The sequence below is a fragment of the Anolis carolinensis genome, chromosome Y (genome assembly GCF_035594765.1).
Source record: "Anolis carolinensis isolate JA03-04 chromosome Y, rAnoCar3.1.pri, whole genome shotgun sequence".
In the NCBI taxonomy this organism is placed as follows: Eukaryota; Metazoa; Chordata; class Lepidosauria; order Squamata; family Dactyloidae; genus Anolis; species Anolis carolinensis.
In genome coordinates this window covers 220,473-243,991 of record NC_085848.1, presented here as the reverse complement: position 1 = coordinate 243,991, position 23,519 = coordinate 220,473, and the positions used below count along the sequence as shown (strand labels likewise).

At 45.7% G+C, this 23,519-nt stretch overlaps 1 protein-coding gene across 1 annotated transcript in view; it reads left to right on the top strand.

Moving 5' to 3' along the window:
- rsph14 (radial spoke head 14 homolog) overlaps window positions 1-22,118 on the top strand; it is a 122,636-nt gene extending 100,518 nt beyond the window's left edge. The window contains exons 4-6 of the mRNA XM_062958819.1: window positions 13,218-13,443; window positions 19,830-19,966; window positions 21,208-22,118. Coding sequence (XP_062814889.1) covers window positions 13,218-13,443; window positions 19,830-19,966; window positions 21,208-21,446 — 602 coding nt within the window. The 3' untranslated portion in view covers window positions 21,447-22,118. The remainder of the gene's footprint in view (window positions 1-13,217; window positions 13,444-19,829; window positions 19,967-21,207) is intronic.
- The last annotated feature ends 1,401 nt before the right edge of the window (window positions 22,119-23,519 follow it).

Sequence of the window (23,519 nt, the reverse complement as noted above, 5' to 3'; positions counted from 1 at the left end):
CTATTGCCCTGGTCATCTTGCTGTTATAGTGATTGACCAAGGCATCGACAGGATTGTCAGTCTCTATGACAGAAAGATCCCCAAGAGACCTCAGGAAGCCATCTGGATCCATAAGCCTCCTGGGGCAGTCCATTTTAATCAGTCCACCACCTCTGCGGAGGTTAGCGGTTGCGGTTAGTCTTAAAATGACCAGATGGTGGTCGGACCATGACAATGGAAGTATATTTTGCTCTTCCACCCCAACCACACCACTGTCCGCAATAAAAACTAGGTCCAGTGTGTGTCCCACCTGATAGGTGGGTCCAGTTATAACTTGGGACAGTCCCATGGTTGTCATGGCAGCCATGAAGTCCTGTGCTGCAGCTGTTAAAGAAGCCTCTGCATGGATGTTGAAATCCCCCTGCACCACTAGGCGCTGGGAGACCAGCACCAGGCCAGAGACCACTTCTGCAAGCTCAGGCAGAGAGACTGCAGTGTCGCAGGGTGGACGGGATACCAGCAGAATCCACAAACTGTCCCGGACTCCCACTTTCAGGTGGACACACTCAAAACCCGAACATTACAGAATGGCGCACCTGGCCATGGTGATGGACTGCCGAAAGACCACTGCATAAAATCATAAACTTGATGTTTAATAGGCTTTTCCTTAATCCCTCCTTATTATCCAACATGTTCTCTTAACCAACATTCTGCCGTCCTGTTTATGTTCGATAAGTGAGACTCTACTGTGTGTGTGTGTGTGTATATATATATATATATATATAAATCCTAAAACTCCCCTTCTTTAGGCTGTATAAAGGTTTTTAATCTGCAATAGCCTTCATTGATATGTCTTCCATGATATGACCCCCAACTTCTCCTCCAAACACCACATTGTACTTATAGAACACATCTTATACATGAAAGGAGTAGCTTAACCAGGGAAATCTAATAAACCATTTGGATTGAAAACTTAGTTGCCTCTTCTTATCCATAGTAAGAAATACATATCCTGGCATGGAGTTTGTGGATTTTGCACCAACTGAGCTTTTATTCAGTCATCAGAAACAGTTTTGTTCGTATAAAGTCTAAGGTGTAACAATGACATAGCTTCTTCTCTTTTCCCTGTTCCATGGTTTATTTGGCAGAGCTTGGATTAGATGAACCATTGGGAGACATCTCTGTTTCCTCAATCTATATATATAAAAGAGTGATGGAATCGCGGCACCAGGCAAAACAGCAAAACTACAGGGGCCGCGGAGTAAAAATTGTCAGGCCCCAACGGGGCCTGAGCAGGCCTGGAACACCCCCCCCCCCCCCCGCAAAGAGCCACCGCGGCCTCCTCCATGTGCCGGAGGGAGGCCGCGAGGCCCCAAGGTTTCTTTCTCTTTTTATTTTGGATGTTGAGGCCTGCAGAGCCGAAGGTGGGGGGGCTTCCCCACCCCCATGAAGACCACCGCAGCCTCCTCCGTGCTCCGCAGGCCTCAGGGCGGCCCCAGCCATGAGAGAGCCGGAGCCCAAACCTCCCCCCCCCCCCCCCAAGAGCCACCTCTGCCTCCCGCCAGGCCGGACGGAGGCCGCGAGGCCCAAGGTTTCTTTTCTTTTAACCATTTATTTTCTTTTGGAGATAGAGGCCTGAAGGGGTGGCCTCAAGGCCAGGAACAGACCCCCCCCCCCTGTTAAAGGGTCCTAAAGCCTCCCTCTCCTTTCCCCCTCTTCGGATGGGCCTCTGTCTCCCTTCCACCTGCCTGTGCTCTCAGGCAACAAATATCATATCTACAGTCACTGTGGTGTAATAATACAGAACAATATAATCTCTAAAATCAGGACATTCAATAAAGAGGAACTCTCAAAATGGGAATTCTGTAGCGGAAGCCAGACTTCCCCTCTTCTCGGCTTGTGTGTCTGTGCGGACGCAGTGGAAGTAGGAGACAGACAACTGGAGGTTTTTTCCAAAGAAAGCAGTTTACTAAAAGTTTCCTGCAGCTGCAGAGGTTCATCCCACGCACAACTAGATGCTGAAAAGGGAGAACCCCGCAGACAGGGTCGAGTGTCTATTTATACAATTCAGTGGGTTCAGTTTACGACCGCCCACATATCAAACCATTGGTGCATATTTGTGGTGCAGTATTACATTTCATTACTTTCGTTTCTCTCAAAACACATGATTTCAGGGAAACCATGTGATAACCCATCGGCTGTGTTCCTGGCCTGCTCGTACCTCCTTATATGGCCATTTCCTCCTACCCCTTCATTCCTGCCTTATTCCCCCATTTTTTTTTTTTGCGAAGCGTGTATACAAAAGCTGAAGCAAACTAAATGAGCAGACTTATGGGTCCCTCCAATCCCTTCTAGCTTGCAGCCAAGCTATCTTTTCAGTGGAAAATGAGCGCAGAATAGCATTTGTACATAGTTTCATCACCAGAGGTAAACAACACATGAGGATTAAAAATATTAATCCGGTTTTAGAAAGGACATAGTCCACAGTAGAATTCTGATCTAGCCCAGTCATTTGGCTTCTTCCGATGATGGATTAGTTGCTATGGCCAGAGGTGGCCATTCACATACATGTCCAACTTTCAGGTCTTTTCAGTCTTTGGCATAAAGTCAAACTGGGGATGTGTTTCCTCTTCCTTGATCAAAGGAATAATGTTCAGTTAATTTGAAGAAAGTCTCTTTGTCCAATCAAGTCTCTAGTCTCTAAGAATTGTCTCTGTGTAAAGAAAAGTCTGTAAAGAAAATCTCCATCTCTCACAGGGCTTTAGCTGTCATACTTAGTATACCCAGCGTGTGGGTGGGGTAGACTTAAACTGTTTTGGATTCCAAAACAGGCCTTCCAGTAATAATGCCTTATGGATCTCCATTTTTGGAAAACAGGCCTCTCAGTAACAATGCCTTATGGATCTCCAATTTAGGAACAGGAGTCCAAAAAAAAAAAAGCTGAAAAAGAAAGCAGGAAGACAGTGAGAGAGAATGGGGGAGGGGGAACGGATTACCCATCTGTCGATCATCCTGTTCGGCATCACTTTTGTCTCAGCCAATCTTGTTGAAATCCCTTGTCTCTCCACGGGTGGGGCAGGTAGGCCACTATTCAGCTCCCAAACGACCCCTCCATGGCCTCTTGAGAAATGATTCCTCCATGGGCCTTCTTTCGCGATCTGCAGTAATCCTTTTTACTCTGGTCCTGCTGCAATGGTTAACTTATTTTATTCTTTGTCACATTGCCTCCGTGCTATATCCTCCTTTTGGCTTAAAAAGCAAGGTTGTTAGATGGCATATGAAAAAGTCCCTCATTGTCTCTCAAATCCGTCAAAAATCCGAATTATTTGCAATGTCCCATTACAAAAGGTCCTATCCAGGAGAGTTGGGTCAAAATAGAAAATTGTATGTTGTTGAGTTGGTCAGCCCTTACAGCCTCCAGCCTTATGCCACACTCCATCACAGCCTTAGCACTCAGCAACACCTATAGGCCCTCCCAGGCCTCTCAATAAACTTGTCTCATAGACTTCTGGGTTTATCCCATACAGGAGTTCAGGACCTGTAGCAAAAAAAACAATGAGAGGGAAAAGAAGGGGAGGGAAATACTCATCCTTCCAGGCTGTATGGCTCTTGAAGCACTCTCTCTAGTCGTTTCGCTCACATCCAAGGCAGGCCTCCTCAGAGGTTGTCCCTTTGACAACACACTCATCTGTCTTGAAATCCAACAAAATCTTTCTTCTCCGCATCTTTTTCTTTTCCTTTCCGCAAACGATTTAACAATCGTGTATCCACTTGCTGCAATGCAATCTTCCACTCCAGTCCTGCTGCAGTGTTAAACTTACTCAATTCCCCTTTTACACCGACTCGTTGAACAGCTCAAAATTTGTTAGTAACACACGTTGAAAAGCCTCCTGCCGCTTCTCAAATCTGGCAAAATCCAGGCTGGGGGCGATGGGAAAAAAAATGCCCCTATTTGCATGATCTAATGTCCCGTTTACAAAAGTCCTAGTCCTTCCTTTCCGTAACCTTTAGAAAGAGTTGGGCCAAAATCACAAAGTCCAGAATCCAAATCTCACAAAATTATTATGAAGCAACATAAGACGTAGCCAATTATATCATGTCTTTGGTTCTCAAAAGGATAACTTTTTATCACTTGGGCACTAGCTCCCTTTTTGAATAAAATGTCAATCAAAAATTTAAAAATCAATGTCAGTTCTTAATCCTTCTGTGTCAGGAATATGGGGTAAATTTTTTTTCAAAAACAAATATATATATATATATTTTCTTGCACTGCCAACTTGTGACAGTTTTCCATACAAAGTCTCTACAACCAATAACTCCTCTCCTTGTATTCCAAAGTGCTGCAAAAAAAAAAAGAACCTCCAACATTTTCCTATAACCTGTAAGGGGTTTAAAGTCTGTAGCACCATGTTCTCTAAAAACACTGAAGCATTGTTCTTTCAAAACAAGGATTTTTTTTTTCTTTTCAAGCCTAAGACCATTTTTTTTCCAAAAAAAATATCTACAGCTTCCGAATTGCTTCTGAACAAATCTACTAACATTGTTTATAACTCTTTATGCATTTTGAATTCAACACATACATCTCATTCACACAAGGTCCACAGGAATTCTGATTAGTGGTTAGTTGTTTAGATAAAGTCACACACTCTATCTCAGCTCATGAAACATTCTCACCCAGTTGTCCCAAAATAAGTCCAAAAGCAAGGATTTAAGATCCAGGTGAAAGACAGAACCCCAATATATATATATATATACACACATTTACATCATCATTTTCTTTCTTTCTTTTTTTCATATTAAATTCACATTACATTTTTACAGCGGCTTTCATTGACCTTGGCTGTCCACTGGAATTCCATTATCTTTCTCTGGGCATTTCTCCTGAGTTTTAACAAGAATAACAGGGAGTTTTTACCTTGAACTGTTGCCAAGATTTTCCCACTATCTTTTTGGCATGAGGCCCAGGTGCAAAGGAAAACTTTTTAAGAAAACAGCCTTTGTTCCTCAGAAATAACAAGGAAAAAAAAAACTTTCTGAGCCTCAACACCACTTTAACTCCCTCCCTTTTTCTCGCCTCTCTGCAGCTTGTCAGCAAAAGCAAACTAACACAGACAGACCCTCTTCGGATCAGATTTTTTCAACCGTAATAAAACATTTCTAGATATTTGTGCTCAACATTTTTTGTGTAAATCTATAGACTCATTTTTCATTTTCACTTCAATATTACCACGAAACATGCAGAACTTGAAACTCATTATTCCCCACACATAACAAAGAAATCAAACAGTTTTTTTTTCCTTTCCCCGGGAGTTGCGACTCCTCATGAGCCCTGCACGACTTGGTCTTGGGGCACCCTCACAAGTCTTGTTCTCTGGGGAATTCCTTCTACGGCTCTACTTGCAACTGAGCCGAAATTGTCTAACATACACTGTAATGGGGTGGTGGATTTGAACCCACTGCCTCCCATCCTGCCTAATAGAGGGGACTGCCTTGGACTGGGCACCTGGACACTCAACGGTGTGTGTCAGGAATAACAAGACAGAACCCCTTTATACCTCCCTGGGAACCTTTGTGTCCCCCCCGGCGCTGTTCCCTTAGTGTCTCATTTTAACCACTATACTTGCCAGATTGCTGTAGACGTCGGACCAACCTTCGCCCCTGGACTTTTCCCTGGATCCTTTTCCCTGCCTGGTTCCTTTGGAACCTCGCTGTCGTTGCGGCTCCCACCGTCGGCCGGCGTTGGCATCAGAGGCAAGTACCGCAGCCGGTCTTACAATATTCAGGGGCCCCTTCTCGTCTCACGGTAGTTGCCTCTGGCCCCCACCGCCGAGTTGGGACCGTCCCGCCAACGGGATCCGTCTCCGATCTCCTGGCCCGTCTTATTGTGGAATCACGTCGGGGTCACCAAAAATGTAGCGGAAGCCAGACTTCCCCTCTTCTCGGCTTGTGTGTCTGTGCGGACGCAGTGGAAGTAGGAGACAGACAACTGGAGGTTTTTTCCAAAGAAAGCAGTTAACTAAAAGTTTCCTGCAGCTGCAGAGGTTCATCCCACGCACAACTAGATGCTGAAAAGGGAGAACCCCGCAGACAGGGTCGAGTGTCTATTTATACAATTCAGTGGGTTCAGTTTACGACCGCCCACATATCAAACCATTGGTGCATATTTGTGGTGCAGTATTACATTTCATTACTTTCGTTTCTCTCAAAACACATGATTTCAGGGAAACCATGTGATAACCCATCGGCTGTGTTCCTGGCCTGCTCGTACCTCCTTATATGGCCATTTCCTCCTACCCCTTCATTCCTGCCTTAATTCCAGACAGGAAACCAACAGGGCCAGCTAACACCTCCCAACAAACAATTCCCCCAGCCAGGAAGCAACCAGGCTTCCAAACAGCAAGGCTATTCAGTGCTGTTCAACCTAACCAAGCAAGATTTCCCCTTCATAGTACACCCTCAGGGTTTCAAGCCATGAGGCTACTCCATCTCATTCAACCTGCCCAAGAAAAGATGCCCCTATGTAGAAAGCAGTCAGTCTTTGAAACAGCGAGGCTATTCAGTGCCATTCAAATTGGCTAAAAAACCATTTCCCCAAAACGCAAGTACCCAGCCTTCCAAGCAGCAAACCTATTCCATTGTATTCCAGCTCACCAAACAAGGATTCACGTAAGGAGAAAACACCCAGACTTTAAGGCTGCAAGGCTATTCACTGCTATTCCACCTGATCAACAAATTATTCCCATCAGCCAAAGCAACGCGTGGCCGGGCACAGCTAGTCTATATATATAAAAGGAGAATGGCATTGCTCCACCGAGCAAACAACAAAACTAAAGGCCCCCCAACCTAGAAAATTGACAACACAACCCCTCATCCACGTCTCTATGTTCTTAGAAACAAACTACACATCCCTAACCTCCATGGGGCCAAAAAACCCCCAAATACCGGGATCTGCGCATGCCCAAGAGGCCAGCCCGCGTGCACACACAACAATCCACATCCCTCCCTCCACCGGCCGCTACCACGCGCACTCCTTTTCCCCCCTCAGACATCGTCCCTCTCCTCCCCACCACCCCACAACCTAATGCTTCTCGGGAGGAGCAAGGTGGGTTCAGAATGCCGCCCCTCAGGGACCTACCCAATGAAAAAACTACTCAAACCCCACGGTAGATCCCCTTTAAACTCCCCCCCTCCCTGCCACCGCACTCACCAAACATGTTACAGCCCATTTCCTTTCCTCGCCTCACAACTGCAAGGCCTGGCTGCTCAACAAAGGATCCCTCCGCCCCCCTCAGACAGGGAAGCAGCCAGGCTTTGAAGCTGCAAGGCCATTCCGTGCTCATCACTCTCTCATCTCAGGACAGTAAATAAAGTGCAACACTCTGAAAACACAGCTATTCCATCCAGGAAACAACCAGGGCTAGCTAACACCTCCCAACAAAGGATCCCCCCCCATCAGACAGGGAAGCAGCCAGGCTTTGAAGCTGCAAGGCCATTCCGTGCTCACCACTTTATCATCTCAGGACAGTAAATAAAGAGCAACACTCTGAAAACACAGCTATTCCATCCAGGAAACAATCAGGGCCAGCTAACACCTCCCAACAAAGGATCCCCCCCCATCAGACAGGGAAGCAGCCAGGCTTTGAAGCTGCAAGGCCATTCCGTGCTCACCACTTTATCATCTCAGGACAGTAAATAAAGAGCAACACTCTGAAAACACAGCTATTCCATCCAGGAAACAACCAGGGCTAGCTAACACCTCCCAACAAAGGATCCCCCCCCTCAGACAGGGAAGCAGCCAGGCTTTGAAGCTGCAAGGCCATTCCGTGCTCATCACTCTCTCATCTCAGGACAGTAAATAAAGAGCAACACTCTGAAAACACAGCTATTCCATCCAGGAAACAACCAGGGCTAGCTAACACCTCCCAACAAAGGATCCCCCCCCATCAGACAGGGAAGCAGCCAGGCTTTGAAGCTGCAAGGCCATTCCGTGCTCACCACTTTATCATCTCAGGACAGTAAATAAAGAGCAACACTCTGAAAACACAGCTATTCCATCCAGGAAACAATCAGGGCCAGCTAACACCTCCCAACAAAGGATCCCCCCCCATCAGACAGGGAAGCAGCCAGGCTTTGAAGCTGCAAGGCCATTCCGTGCTCATCACTCTCTCATCTCAGGACAGTAAATAAAGAGCAACACTCTGAAAACACAGCTATTCCATCCAGGAAACAACCAGGGCTAGCTAACACCTCCCAACAAAGGATCCCCCCCCATCAGACAGGGAAGCAGCCAGGCTTTGAAGCTGCAAGGCCATTCCGTGCTCACCACTTTATCATCTCAGGACAGTAAATAAAGAGCAACACTCTGAAAACACAGCTATTCCATCCAGGAAACAATCAGGGCCAGCTAACACCTCCCAACAAAGGATCCCCCCCCATCAGACAGGGAAGCAGCCAGGCTTTGAAGCTGCAAGGCCATTCCGTGCTCATCACTCTCTCATCTCAGGACAGTAAATAAAGTGCAACACTCTCCATCCAGGAAACAAGCAGGGCTAGCTAACACCTCCCAACAAAGGATCCCCCCCCATCAGACAGGGAAGCAGCCAGGCTTTGAAGCTGCAAGGCCATTCCGTGCTCACCACTTTATCATCTCAGGACAGTAAATAAAGAGCAACACTCTGAAAACACAGCTATTCCATCCAGGAAACAACCAGGGCCAGCTAACACCTCCCAACAAAGGATCCCCCCCCCCATCAGACAGGGAAGCAGCCAGGCTTTGAAGCTGCAAGGCCATTCCGTGCTCACCACTTTATCATCTCAGGACAGTAAATAAAGAGCAACACTCTGAAAACACAGCTATTCCATCCAGGAAACAACCAGGGCCAGCTAACACCTCCCAACAAAGGATCCCCCCCCATCAGACAGGGAAGCAGCCAGGCTTTGAAGCTGCAAGGCCATTCCGTGCTCATCACTCTCTCATCTCAGGACAGTAAATAAAGTGCAACACTCTGAAAACACAGCTATTCCATCCAGGAAACAACCAGGGCTAGCTAACACCTCCCAACAAAGGATCCCCCCCCATCAGACAGGGAAGCAGCCAGGCTTTGAAGCTGCAAGGCCATTCCGTGCTCACCACTTTATCATCTCAGGACAGTAAATAAAGAGCAACACTCTGAAAACACAGCTATTCCATCCAGGAAACAACCAGGGCCAGCTAACACCTCCCAACAAAGGATCCCCCCCCTCAGACAGGGAAGCAGCCAGGCTTTGAAGCTGCAAGGCCATTCCGTGCTCATCACTCTCTCATCTCAGGACAGTAAATAAAGTGCAACACTCTGAAAACACAGCTATTCCATCCAGGAAACAACCAGGGCTAGCTAACACCTCCCAACAAAGGATCCCCCCCCATCAGACAGGGAAGCAGCCAGGCTTTGAAGCTGCAAGGCCATTCCGTGCTCACCACTTTATCATCGCAGGACAGTAAATAAAGTGCAACACTCTGAAAACACAGCTATTCCATCCAGGAAACAATCAGGGCCAGCTAACACCTCCCAACAAAGGATCCCCCCTCCCTCAGAGGGGAAACCATCAGGCTTGGAAGCTGCAAGGCCATTCCATGCTCATCACTCTCTCATCTCAGGACAGTAAATAAAGAGCAACACTCTGAAAACACAGCTATTCCATCCAGGAAACAGTCAGGGCCAGCTAACACCTCCCAACAAAGGATCCCCCCCTCCCTCAGAGGGGAAACCATCAGGCTTGGAAGCTGCAAGGCCATTCCGTGCTCATCACTCTCTCATTCAGAGCAACACTCTGAAAACACAGCTATTCCATCCAGGAAACAGTCAGGGCCAGCTAACACCTCCCAACAAAGGATCCCCCCCTCCCTCAGAGGGGAAACCATCAGGCTTGGAAGCTGCAAGGCCATTCCGTGCTCATCACTCTCTCATTCAGAGCAACACTCTGAAAACACAGCTATTCCATCCAGGAAACAGTCAGGGCCAGCTAACACCTCCCAACAAAGGATCCCCCCCTCCCTCAGAGGGGAAACCATCAGGCTTGGAAGCTGCAAGGCCATTCCATGCTCATCACTCTCTAATCTCAGGACAGTAAATAAAGAGCAACACTCTGAAAACACAGCTATTCCATCCAGGAAACAGTCAGGGCCAGCTAACACCTCCCAACAAAGGATCCCCCCCTCAGACAGGGAAGCAGCCAGGCTTTGAAGCTGCAAGGCCATTCCATGCTCACCACTTTATCATCGCAGGACAGTAAATAAAGTGCAACACTCTGAAAACACAGCTATTCCATCCAGGAAACAATCAGGGCCAGCTAACACCTCCCAACAAAGGATCCCCCCCATCAGACAGGGAAGCAGCCAGGCTTTGAAGCTGCAAGGCCATTCCATGCTCACCACTTTATCATCGCAGGACAGTACATAAAGAGCAACACTCTGAAAACACAGCTATTCCATCCAGGAAACAACCAGGGCCAGCTAACACCTCCCAACAAAGGATCCCCCCCCATCAGACAGGGAAGCAGCCAGGCTTTGAAGCTGCAAGGCCATTCCGTGCTCATCACTCTCTCATCTCAGGACAGTACATAAAGAGCAACACACTGAAAACACAGCTATTCCATCCAGGAAACAATCAGGGCCAGCTAACACCTCCCAACAAAGGATCCCCCGCCCATCAGACAGGGAAGCAGCCAGGCTTTGAAGCTGCAAGGCCATTCCGTGCTCACCACTTTATCATCGCAGGACAGTACATAAAGAGCAACACTCTGAAAACACAGCTATTCCATCCAGGAAACAATCAGGGCCAGCTAACACCTCCCAACAAAGGATCCCCCCCATCAGACAGGGAAGCAGCCAGGCTTTGAAGCTGCAAGGCCATTCCGTGCTCACCACTTTATCATCGCAGGACAGTACATAAAGAGCAACACTCTGAAAACACAGCTATTCCATCCAGGAAACAATCAGGGCCAGCTAACACCTCCCAACAAAGGATCCCCCCCATCAGACAGGGAAGCAGCCAGGCTTTGAAGCTGCAAGGCCATTCCGTGCTCACCACTTTATCATCGCAGGACAGTACATAAAGAGCAACACTCTGAAAACACAGCTATTCCATCCAGGAAACAATCAGGGCCAGCTAACACCTCCCAACAAAGGATCCCCCGCCCATCAGACAGGGAAGCAGCCAGGCTTTGAAGCTGCAAGGCCATTCCGTGCTCACCACTTTATCATCGCAGGACAGTACATAAAGAGCAACACTCTGAAAACACAGCTATTCCATCCAGGAAACAATCAGGGCCAGCTAACACCTCCCAACAAAGGATCCCCCCCCATCAGACAGGGAAGCAGCCAGGCTTTGAAGCTGCAAGGCCATTCCGTGCTCACCACTTTATCATCTCAGGACAGTAAATAAAGAGCAACACTCTGAAAACACAGCTATTCCATCCAGGAAACAACCAGGGCTAGCTAACACCTCCCAACAAAGGATCCCCCCCCTCAGACAGGGAAGCAGCCAGGCTTTGAAGCTGCAAGGCCATTCCGTGCTCACCACTTTATCATCTCAGGACAGTAAATAAAGAGCAACACTCTGAAAACACAGCTATTCCATCCAGGAAACAATCAGGGCCAGCTAACACCTCCCAACAAAGGATCCCCCCCATCAGACAGGGAAGCAGCCAGGCTTTGAAGCTGCAAGGCCATTCCGTGCTCACCACTTTATCATCTCAGGACAGTAAATAAAGAGCAACACTCTGAAAACACAGCTATTCCATCCAGGAAACAACCAGGGCTAGCTAACACCTCCCAACAAAGGATCCCCCCCCCATCAGACAGGGAAGCAGCCAGGCTTTGAAGCTGCAAGGCCATTCCGTGCTCACCACTTTATCATCGCAGGACAGTAAATAAAGAGCAACACTCTGAAAACACAGCTATTCCATCCAGGAAACAATCAGGGCCAGCTAACACCTCCCAACAAAGGATCCCCCCCTCAGACAGGGAAGCAGCCAGGCTTGGAGGAGTCTATGGATAACGCCGGCTCTTCAGGTTAGAAATGGAGATGAGCACCAACCCCCAGAGTCCGTCACGACTGGACTTAACGTCAGGGGATACCTTGACCCTTGACCTTAACTACCACCAATTCTTCAATACTTTATTTCCCATACCACCAGACTTCGCCACAGCTAAATGTTGCCGGGCACAGCTAGTTTTCACCTATAATTCAGGTGTGCATATTCTGGGGTCTTCAGCAGTACCAGCTACTGCAATGGTTCTCAAAAACGTTCATTTGCTTTGATAGACATTTAGCATCGTTTGCTGGGTTGAAGCTGCCCACACTGTAGGATGAATCCCTTGGGCAAATACATAGCAATGGGAACCCTATTATCCTCTGGAAATGGGGAGGGGAAGGATTGAGGAGGGAAAGGTCTAATCCCCCATTAGGAATCTGCATCCTACCTCAAGCTGCAACAAAGAGGGCTATGGGGCGGGGGGGAGGGGGGGCAAATCAGCCTTACATAGACCGCAGCTCTGCCTGTCAACCACCCCCACCAAGTCTGGTTGTCTTCATGGGGGGAGGACGGGAGGGGGGCTTTCAAATTCCCCCCTATGCCTTAGGCTTTGCTTGCCCATTGGGGGTGGGCCAACTTGGTAGCTTCCACTATATCAGGTATTCCAACTATTATAATGTAAATTGGTGGAAAGGTAGATAATGACAGTGAATAAATTGTCATGTTTGGTTGAGATAGTGCTTGTAGTTCTGGGGGGACTCATAATTATTCCTTCTCATAGACTTAGCATGGAGATTTAGGCTAACCAGTTAAAATTCATAAGTAAACCAGGTTTTTTATAATCATAAAATTTGAGGGGGGGGGGGGGTCCAACCCCTAATCTCCCCTTGGCTACAGGCTTGGGCAAAACCTATACAATTAATAGGTTGACGAGGCATTAATGAACACAAGAACTAAATAGATTATGAATACATTGCTAAGCAGTCTCAGCGTTGGTTTGGAATTGGATGGGAGTCGAACCATGGCTAGAATAGGATTTCCCTCTGAAATCCGTGGTCCGCTGAAGCCCTCCTCTCCCAAGGAGGAGCGCATGGGCTAAATGCGGGCAGATGCCAAGCAGGGTCCGGGATGGGGTCCGGGTGGGGTGGGGTGGGGCGTCAGCGAGGCCCGGGGGGTCCCTGACGGCGTGCCTGCCTCCCTCCCTCCCTCCCTCCTCCCGGCAGGGGCGGTGTGCGTGGTGGAGAGCGGCCTGGTGCCCTCGCTGGTCCTGAAGCTGCGCTCGGAGCCGGAGGAGATCCAGGTGCTGATCCTGGACACGCTGTGGGGCTGCCTGCGCACAGAGGCCTTCGAGGCGCTGGCCTCGGGCGCCGTCCGCGTCTTCAAGGAGAAGCTCGCCCACCCTGACCTGCGCATACGCAGCCGCGCCACACAGGCCCTCATGGCCATCAGGTTAGCAAGGAGGGGGAGAAGAGCTATTAGGATTATTATTATTCTTCCCCTGTCCCTATAAAATGCTTTGTTTCCCCTATTCCATTATTTAAATCCATTTGGAGTAGTAGTACATGTATTATTATTATTATTATTATTATTATTATTATTATTATTATAAACAAAACAAGATGAGTCCACTCTGCTGGCTGTTGTTTTGGATCACATGTCGGACACTTCCCATTATTATTATTGACACAACGACGTTGTATGACACAGCAAACAAGCTAGATATGCTGGATTTCGTATCACAAAATCACAAGTCGAACACTTCCCAAGTGTCTAGGACTGTGTGATGTATTTTTGGATGATGCGCGCAGATCCCAGCAGGGTGGCCTTTTGCAGTTGGCAGATGGTGATTTTGTCAATGTCTATTGTTTCCAAATGCCGGCTGAGATCTTTTGGCACGGCACCCAGTGTGCCCATCACCACCGGGACCACCTGCACTGGTTTCTGCCAGAGTCTTTGCAGTTCAATCTTGAGGTCCTGAGAGCGGCTGAGTTTTTCCTGTTGTTTTTCGTCAATGCGACTGTCACCTGGGATGGCAACATCAATGATCCAAACCTTGTTCTTTTCCACAACTGTGATGTCTGGTGTGTTGTGTTCCAGAACTTTGTCAGTCTGGATTCGGAAGTCCCACAGTATCTTTGCGTGTTCATTTTCCACAACCTTTGCAGGTTTGTGATCCCACCAGTTGTTAACTGCAGGGAGGTGATACTTGAGGCATAGGTTCCAATGAATCATTTGGGCCACATAGTTGTGCCTCTGTTTGTAGTCTGTCTGTGCAATTTTCTTACAGCAGCTGAGGATATGATCCATGGTGTCATCGGTTTCCTTGCACAGTCTGCACTTTGGGTCATCAGCTGATTTTTCGATCTTGGCCTTGATTGCATTTGTTCTGATGTCTTGCTCCTGGGCTGCAAGGATCAGGCCTTCTGTCTCCTTCTTCAGGGTCCCATTCGTGAGCCAGAGCCAGGTCTTCTCTTTATCAGCTTTTCCTTCAATTTTGTCAAGGAACTTTCCATGCAGTGTTTTGTTGTGCCAGCTGTCAGCTCTAGTTTGTAGTGCAGTTTTCTTGTACTGTTTTTTTGTCTGCTGTGTTTTGAGGAGTTTCTGATTTTTGACTTCAATCAAAGCAGGTTCTTCACTTTGCTTGACATATTCTGCCAGGGCATGTTCTTCTTCTTTGACTGCTTGCTTTACTTGTAAGAGTCCTCTGCCCCCTGATCTTCTAGGCAGATATAGCCGGTCAACATCACTGCGAGGGTGCAGTGAATGATGAATGGTCATGAGTTTTCTTGTTTTTCTGTCCAAATTGTCCAGTTCCACCTGTGTCCAGTTTATAATGCCAGCAGTATATCTTATGACAGGTGTGGCCCAGGTGTTTATGGCCTTGATGGTGTTGCCTCCATTGAGCTTGCTTTTGAGAATTTTTCTGACCCTTTGTGTGTATTCTTTGCTGACCACAGTCTCCACATGTTCATGCTTGATGTTGTCCAGCTGTAGTATGCCCAGATATTTATAGGCCTCTGGCTGGTGACACTTTATTGTTTGGCCATTGGGCATATTGATGCCCTCACTTTCAATGATTTTTCCCTTCTTCAATGCCACTGTCAAACATTTGTCCAAACCAAACTCCATGTTGATATCAGTGCTAAAAATTCGGACAGTGTTGGTCAGAGACTGGATTTCAGTTTCCATTTTCCCATATGGCTTCAGGTCATCCATGTACATCAAATGTGAAATTTTGTGAGAATTCTTAGATGTTTGATAGCCGAGGTTTGTTTTTTGTAAGATTGTTGACAGAGGGATCATGGCAATAATGAAAAGCAGAGGGGACAATGAGTCTCCCTGGAAAATTCCTCTCCTGATGTTGACAAGTCCATAGCTTTCATTTCCAACAAACAGTTCAGTTTTCCAGTGCTCCATCATGTTTTCAATGAAGGTGCCAACTGTTTTACAAATCCCGATGGCGTCCAGGCACTTGATGATCCAGCTGTGTGGGAGTGAGTCAAAGGCCTTTTTGTAGTCAATCCACGTCATGTGAAGATTAGCTTTTCGGCTCTTACAGTTCTCCAGAATCATTTTGTCAATCAATAACTGGTCTTTTGTGCCCCTGCTTTTCCGTTTGTTGCCTTTCTGTTCATCTGGCAAGATGTTTTTTCTTCAAGATAGTCTTGAATTCTGTCAGCTATGATGCCAGTCAGTAGTTTAAACATAGTGGGCAGACACGTTATTGGCCTGTAGTTTCCTGGTGCTGCTCCTTTTGCTGGATCCTTTTGTATCAGGTATGTTCTTCCAGTTGTTAGCCATTCACTGATACTTCCTTTCTGCAGCATCTCATTGAATTGTTGGGCCATTTTTCCATGTAAACTAATCAGATGTTTGAGCCAAAATCCATGAAGTTGATCACTACCAGGCGATGTCCAGTTCTTGACTTTTTGCACTCGTTTGCTGATCATTTCAGTTGTTATTTCCATCAGTTCCATTTTGTTCTGTGAGAATTTTCCTTCAAACTCCTTTATCCACCCAGCGTTTTTGTTGTAGTTCTTATTATTTTCCCAAAGCTCTTTCCAGAACTTTGTTGTTGCAGTTTTCTCTGGTTTTATGGTTACTGTGTCTGTTGTTTGGTTCAGATTCTGGTAGAACCGTCTTTGGTCTGATTGAAACAGTTGATTTTGTCTGTACTGGATGATTCTGGCTTCATACCTTTCAATTTTTCTGGCTGTTGCTGTAATTTGTTCTTTCACAATTTCCAAAGCTTCTTCAATTTTTCTGGTGTTCAGCCAGTACTTTCGGATCAGGTATTGCTTGATTTTGTCATTCTTCAGTTTCTTCTCTTTCATATTTTTCAGATTACTTGTATTATTATTATTATTATTATTATTATTATTATTATTATTATTATTGTATGACACAGCAAACAAGCTAGATATGCTGGATTTCATATCACAAAATCACAAGTCGGACACTTCCCAAGTGTCTAGGACTGTGTGATGTATTTTCTGATGATGCTGCAGATCCCAGCAGGGTGGCCTTTTGCAGTTGGCAGATCGTGATTTTGTCAATGTCTATTGTTTCCAAATGCCGGCTGAGATCTTTTGGCACGGCACCCAGTGTGCCCATCACCACCGGGACCACCTGCACTGGTTTCTGCCTGAGTCTTTGAAGTTCAATCTTGAGGTCCTGAGAGCGGCTGAGTTTTTCCTGTTGTTTTTCGTCAATGCGACTGTCACCTGGGATGGCGACATCAATGATCCAAACCTCTTTCTTTTCCACAACTGTGATGTCTGGTGTGTTGTGTTCCAGAACTTTGTCAGTCTGGATTCAGAAGTCCCACAGTATCTTTGCCTGTTCATTCTCCAAGACTTTTGCAGGTTTGTGATCCCAGGTTGGACCCTTCCCAAGTGTCTAGGACTCTGTGATGTATTGGCAAATAATGCGTGCAGATCCCAGTAAGGTGGCCTTCTGCTGCTGCCAGATGGTAATTTTGTCTGTACCAATTGTGTTCAAGTGCAGGCCAAGGTCTTTAGGCCCTGCACCCAGTGTGCCCATCACCACTGGGACCCCTTGATTGGCTTGTGCCAGTCTTTGCAATACAATCTTTAAATCTTCATATTGTGCCAGCTTTTCCAGTTGTTTCTCCTCAATTGTGCTGTCACCTGGGATTGCAACATCAACAATTCATACTTTGTCTTTTAACACGATTGTGAGTTCAGGAGTCTTGTGCTCCAAAACTCACTCTGTCTGAATTCTGAAGTCCCAGAGTAGCTTGACATGCTCATTCTCTGTAACTTTTTCGGCTTGTGATCCCACCAGTTCTTGGTCACAGGCAGATGTATTTGTGGAACAAGTTTTCATGAATCCTCTGAGCAACGGTGTTATGCCTCTGCTTGAAGTCTGTCTTGCCTCTGCTTATTATTATTATTATTATTATTATTATTATTATTATTATTATTCACCTATATGTATTCAGCTACCTAACAGAAGCTGAAGAGATCAAGAAAAGGTGGTGAGAATGTACAGAAGGAAGGATAATAATATCGAGGATGGCTTTGACAGTGTGGTGAGTGAACTAGAGCCAGACATCCTGAGGAGTGAGGTTGAGAAGGCCTTAAGAAGCATTGCTAATAACACGGCAATATTCGCAGGGACCCAAACAGGTGTGGGACGGGAAAGAGAAGAAAGGAGAAGGGAAAACTGCAATCTGTAGGTTTGCATTGCACAAAGCTCTTCCATTATTGGTCTTTTCTTCCATCCCTAACCCTTTCTGGTGGAAGAGGGGCAAAATCTTTTCCAGAGTGGTGTCCCTCCAGCACCAAGGAAAACTTTTTGCTCTTTCCTTCCTCAAGAGAAGGTGGCGAGAATGTACAGAAGGAAGGATAATAATATCGAGGATAGTTTTGATGGTGTGGTGAGTGAACTAGAGCCAGACATCCTGAGGAGTGAGGTTGAATGGGCCTTAAGAAGCATTGCACACATGTATATATGGATAAGGGATACTCAATGTACAAACTTCAATGACTGCTTCCTACCAAGGGGAATCTTAGATCATTGCCATTTTAAAACCTGCTAAAGGCGCCTCTAGTGCCAGGAACTACCGACCAATCTCCCTCTTCTGTCATCTACATAAAGTATATATGAGAGGATGCTATTAAATCGATTAGGACCTGCCATAGAACCCAAGCTTATTGCACAACAAGCAGGTTTACTACAGGGAAAAACTACACAGGTCAAATTCTCCATCTGACTGAGCATATTGAGGAAGGCCATGAGAAAGGCTGCATCACGGGAACAGTCTTTGTGGGCCTTACGGCAGCCTATGACACGGTGCAACATAGAAAAATGCTGCATAAACTCTACCATATTACCCGGGACTTTGACTTTACAAAAACTGTCTAGACCCTCTTAGAAAACCGCAGCTTCTATGTGGAGTTTCAGGGCCAGAAAAGCAGATGGAGGAGGCAAAAGAATGGTTTACCCCAAGGCAGCGTTCTTGCCCCGACCTTGTTTAACATCTTCACGAACAATCAGCCACAACCACCACTCACAAAGAGCTTTATATATGCTGATGACCTTGGCCTCACAACACAAGCGAAAGATTTTGAAACAGTTGAAAGCCAACTCACCAATGCCTTGAAAGACCTCTCCAGCTACTACAAAGAGAACCACCTGAAGCCTAACCCTGCCAAGACACAAGTGTGCACTTTCCACCTACGTAACCGCGAAGCCAACAGGAAACTGAAAGTTACTTGGGAAGGCCAAGAGCTCGGACACTGTTTCCATCCTAAATACCTTGGTGTCACCTTAGACCGAACACTAACATATAGGAAACTCTGCGTGAACACCAGGCACAAAGTAGCCGCACGCAACAACATCCTGCGGAAACTGACTGGAAGTGTCTCTTTTGAGTCTGACCCCTTTTAGACGTTCCTCGGACATCCATTCTGGCTTTTTTGCACTTGCCTTATTTTTACTCTTTGTTGGCACTGTTTGCAATTGGGCCTTGAGTATTTCACTCTTGACAAACTCCCATCCACCCATAACTCCCTTGTCTTTTAGTACTGGCCTCCATGGAATGCCGCTCTGTCTTTCCTTCCTTTTTTGGAAGTCAGCTCTCCTGAAGTCCAGAATGCGAGTTTGACTTATCTTAGTTTTGGCCTTCCTTTGTATCGCAAACTGCAGGAGCACATGGTCATTTGCCCCTAAGGATCCGACCACTTCACCTGCATTGATTTGGTCCTCCGCGTTTGTTAGGATGAGATCCCCTTGTTGCCTCTTCTACCTTCTGGACCATAAAATTGTCTGCAAGGCAAATGAGGAATTTGTTGGACTTTCTACTCTTGACCGAGTTTGTTTTCCAGCAGATATCCAGGGATAGTTGAAATTGCCCATGACTACTATATCTCTTCTTTGTGCCTGTTGGGTCAACTGTTGACAGAAGGCTTCATCGAGTTCTTCACTATCTGAATCAATTTGGAGTGCATAGATTAACTGTTTAAAGCAACAGACAATGCAGTTGCTGTTGCCCATTTTAGGTTTAAAATTATTTAATTGCTTGTACTCCCTTTATTTTATTAGTTTTATACTTATGCAATGCTTTTGACACAAAATAAATTTTAAAATCAAATTGGAGTAGCCAGATATAACAAGCACAAGAATAACAGCAACAACAACAATAACATATGCCTCAATATTTGTTTGATGCTTCAATTCTCTTAATCTGTCATCTGAATTCCTTTGAAGTAGCCAGATCTTCCTGTGCCACTTCTGTACCTGTCTTGTGCTGCCTTTCCCTTATGCATTATCCCCAATCATTAATGCATTAATCTATTTTTTTTTCACAGCGTCCCTTTGCAAGGGAAGAACACTGTCTTGGAGGAAAATGTCTTCCCGGATCTGGTTTTGCTTCTAGAGGATGAAGACCCTGAAGTCCGTGCCAACGCTGCTGGGACACTGATGTTCGCAGCCATCACTACGCCTGGTAAAGCATTTCTAATCCAAATAGGGAAATAGATATACAGATACATAATTAATATATAGTTTTGTAAATTTGAGAAGAAGCCAATCAGAATTCTATTAATAACAATACTAAATATGGGTTTTGGTCTATTTTCTCAAAATGCCCCCAAGGGCTGCTCCATATATACAGTAAAGTCTCGCTTATCCAACCTCCACTCATCCAACGTTCTGTATTATCCAACGCAGTCTGCCTCCCGCCCGGAGCCACAGCTATTTCTCCAGGCAGCAACGTGCAGCGGGCCAACACGCCCAACAACAACACAAGTGCAGCCACGCTCCCAAACAAGTGGCAGGCTTGTTGTAAAACACGATGATTTGGTGCTTAATTTGTAAAATCATAACATAATTTGACATTTAATAGGCTTTTCCTTAATCCCTCCTTGTTATCCAACATATTTGCTTATCCAACATTCTGCCGGTCCGTTTATGTTAGATAAGTGAGACTCCACTGTATATGTAAGTATATCTGAAGGCATATTATGTCTCCTGGACTCTGATGTTTGCTGTATTATGTTTCCTGGACCACAATTTTGACTGCACTAAGTCTTCCTGACTTCTTGACTTCAATATTATGTGTCTTGAACCACAATTTTTTAAAATTGGACTATATCTCCTAGAGTCTGATGCTTGCTATACGTTGTCTGCCAGATTCCAATTTTTTCTCCTGCTTTGTCTTCCAGACTTAATACTATGATTTCCAGACCACAATTTTAGCTATGTCTCCCAACCCACCCCCTTTGGGCATACTGCCTTTCTGACTCAACTTTTTGTCATACAATTATTGCCATACTACGTCTCCTAGATCCTGATGCATGCCATATGATGTTTCGTACTACAGTTTTGGCTTTACTGTGTCTCCCAAAACCCTGGGTCCCCCTGGGGGAGAAGAGCAGTATATAAATTAAATAAATAAATAAATAAATAAATAATATATTTTTTTTGTCATGCTGTGTCTTCTGGACTGCAATACTATATCTGCTAGACCCAAATTCTGGTTGTATTATGTCCCCTGGATCCTGATTTTTGCCGTTCTGTGCCTATTACTGCTGTAGTATGTCTCCATAACATGTCTCCCAGACCCCTATTGCTATACCATGTCTCCCAAAACCCAATTTTGTCATATTATGTACCCAAGACTCTGGTACTATGTTTCCTGGGGCATAATTTTGGCACAATCTCTCTCCCTCGCCCTGTTCCCTGCAGGAAAGTATGGTGCCTTGGATGCGGGGGCTCTGCTGGCGCTGCTGCCACTAACGGAAGACCAGGAGAGCAAGGTGCGCCTCTATGCCCTGAAGGCTCTGACTGTCTTGGCTGAGGCCCCTGAGGGGCGCCGCACCCTCCTGCCCCACATCCCTCTGCTGCAGGAGCGCAGCCAGGATCCCAGCCCTGCTGTACGCAAGGCTGCTGACATTGCTATCAAGGTCATCGAGTGGAAGCCCTAGCCCTCAGCTCCTCCCCCAATCCATCCATCCATCTATCAATAAAACCAGCATGAGTACCAAGAATTCAAGGGGAGGCATTTCTCTATAGGCTGTGGAGTTACTTAAATGTCAGATGAATGGGCTTTCCTTGCTTTCTATGGGCTTTGAGGTTATTTAATGTTTGGTTAGTGGCCCTTCAATAATCTTTGTAGGCTTTGGTGTTCCTTAAAGTCAGTTGATTGGAAGCCCTCTATGGGCTTTGCAGGTTACTTGAGGGTGAGAGACTAGATGACCTTCTGATGACTGATTTTTTTGGTCTTTCCTTCTTTGGAAGTCTTACTCTGGTATCTTCAATGCTGATGCTGCTAGAAAAGCTTCCAATAGAAAAGTAAATATTCCCAAAACCCCAAAATTAACAATATACAGTGTTCCTCAGTACTTCACAATTCACATTTCGCTCCCTCACTGTTTTGCGGGTTTTCAATTAATATTAACGTACACATTAATCGCAGCATTTTTGCTGTTTTGCGGGTTTTTGTGGTGTGCAAAGGGTTTTGGAAGGGGGGGGGGAGAAATAAAGGGGGGGAGTAGGGAAGGGTTGGAAATAAAAAAGGGTGGTTTAGCTTCCCTTCTTCTTCTCTGCCGGCGGACTGAATATTGCAACTGCTAAAATAAAGTACAGACTGCCTTGTAGTAAGTGTTCCGTGGTTTGCTCTCCTCCACACAGAGAATAAATATAGCATATCCCTGCTTCGTGGATTTTCACTTATTGCGGGTGGTCCTGGAACGCAACCCCCGCGACAAGTGAGGGAACACTGTATGATGATTTTTTTAAAAAATCATATATTTCTTTTTTCTCCTTCTCACAGTTATATAGTGCAAAGAGGGCCAGTCTTCTTATTATTGCAATTATTAGGAATTATACTATTATTACTATTATTATATTAATAAAAGTTCCTGTTTCACTTCAAATGGAATATTTCTTAAAAAACAAAATGGAAGGAAAGTGAAAGGAAGAAATGAAAAAAAAGACAGTAGCAAAAATATTTAAATCAAGTAAGAAAAATTATTGCCTTATTATTATTGACACAAAGACATTGTATGACACAGCAAACAAGGTAGACATGCTGGATTTCATATCACAAAATAATAATAATAATAATAATAATAATAATAATAATAATAATAATAATAATAATTTTATTGTATGACAAAGCAAAAAAGGTAGACATGCTGGATTTCATATCACAAAATAATAATAATAATAATCATCATCATCATACTCATACTCATCATCATCATCTTATTGTATGACACAGCAAACAAGCTAGATATGCTGGATTTCATATCACAAAATCACAAGTCGAACACTTCCCAAGTGTCTAGGACTGTGTGATGTATTTCCGGATGATGCGTGCAGATCCCAGTCGGGTGGCCTTTTGCAGTTGGCAGATCGTAATTTTGTCACTGTCTATTGTTTCCAAATGCCGGCTGAGATCTTTTGGTACGGCACCCAATGTGCCCATCACCACCGGGACCACCTGCACTGGTTTCTGCCAGAGTCTTTGAAGTTCAGTCTTGAGGTCCTGAGAGCGGCTGAGTTTTTCCTGTTGTTTTTCGTCAATGCGACTGTCACCTGGGATGGCGACATCCATGATCCAAACCTTGTTCTTTTCCACAACTGTGATGTCTGGTGTGTTGTGTTCCAGAACTTTGTCAATCTGGATTCGGAAGTCCCACAGTATCTTTGCATGTTCATTTTCCAAGACTTTTGCAGGTTTGTGATCCCACCAGTTCTTTGCTGCTGGAAGGTGATACTTGAGGCATAAGTTCCAATGGATCATTTGGGCCGCATAGTTGTGCCTCTGTTTGTAGTCTGTCTGTGCGATTTTCTTACAGCAGCTGAGGAGATGATCCATGGTTTCGTCGGTTTCCTTGCACAGTCTGCATTTTGGGTCATCAGCTGATTTTTCGATCTTGGCCTTAATTGCCTTTGTTCTGATGTCTTGCTCCTGGGCTGCAAGGATCAGGCCTTCTGTCTCCTTCTTCAGGGTCCCATTCGTGAGCCAGAGCCAGGTCTTCTATTATTATTAT